General features: G+C 64.6%; 1 protein-coding gene across 1 annotated transcript in view; it reads right to left on the reverse strand.

Moving 5' to 3' along the window:
• Positions 1–119, reverse strand: part of CTSK (cathepsin K) — a 1,616-nt gene extending 1,497 nt beyond the window's left edge. Inside the window, exon 1 of the mRNA XM_010019207.1 lies at positions 3–119. Coding sequence (XP_010017509.1) covers positions 3–119 — 117 coding nt within the window. The remainder of the gene's footprint in view (positions 1–2) is intronic.
• Positions 120–254: the final 135 nt, after the last annotated feature.

Below are 254 nucleotides of genomic sequence, written 5' to 3' on the forward strand. Positions count from 1 at the left end.
CCGTTGTACTGCTTGCGGTAGGTTTCCTTCCATAGGTCCCACTGGGTGTCCAGCTCCCGCTCGGGGTGCAACTGGGCCACCACAGGGACCAGCAGGGCCAGCAGCGTGGGCCACCACATCCTGGGGACGAGCTGAGCACTGTGGATGGGACACAGACTGAGCCCATGACCACTATAGGGGACTGGGACCCCACATCCACCCCACTTCCAAGCCCTGGGGGACCCCATTCCCACCCTGCTAAGGGGCAGGGGAGC

This window comes from Nestor notabilis, unplaced genomic scaffold (genome assembly GCF_000696875.1).
Source record: "Nestor notabilis isolate BGI_N333 unplaced genomic scaffold, ASM69687v1 scaffold26047, whole genome shotgun sequence".
NCBI classification, from domain to species: domain Eukaryota; kingdom Metazoa; phylum Chordata; class Aves; order Psittaciformes; family Psittacidae; genus Nestor; species Nestor notabilis.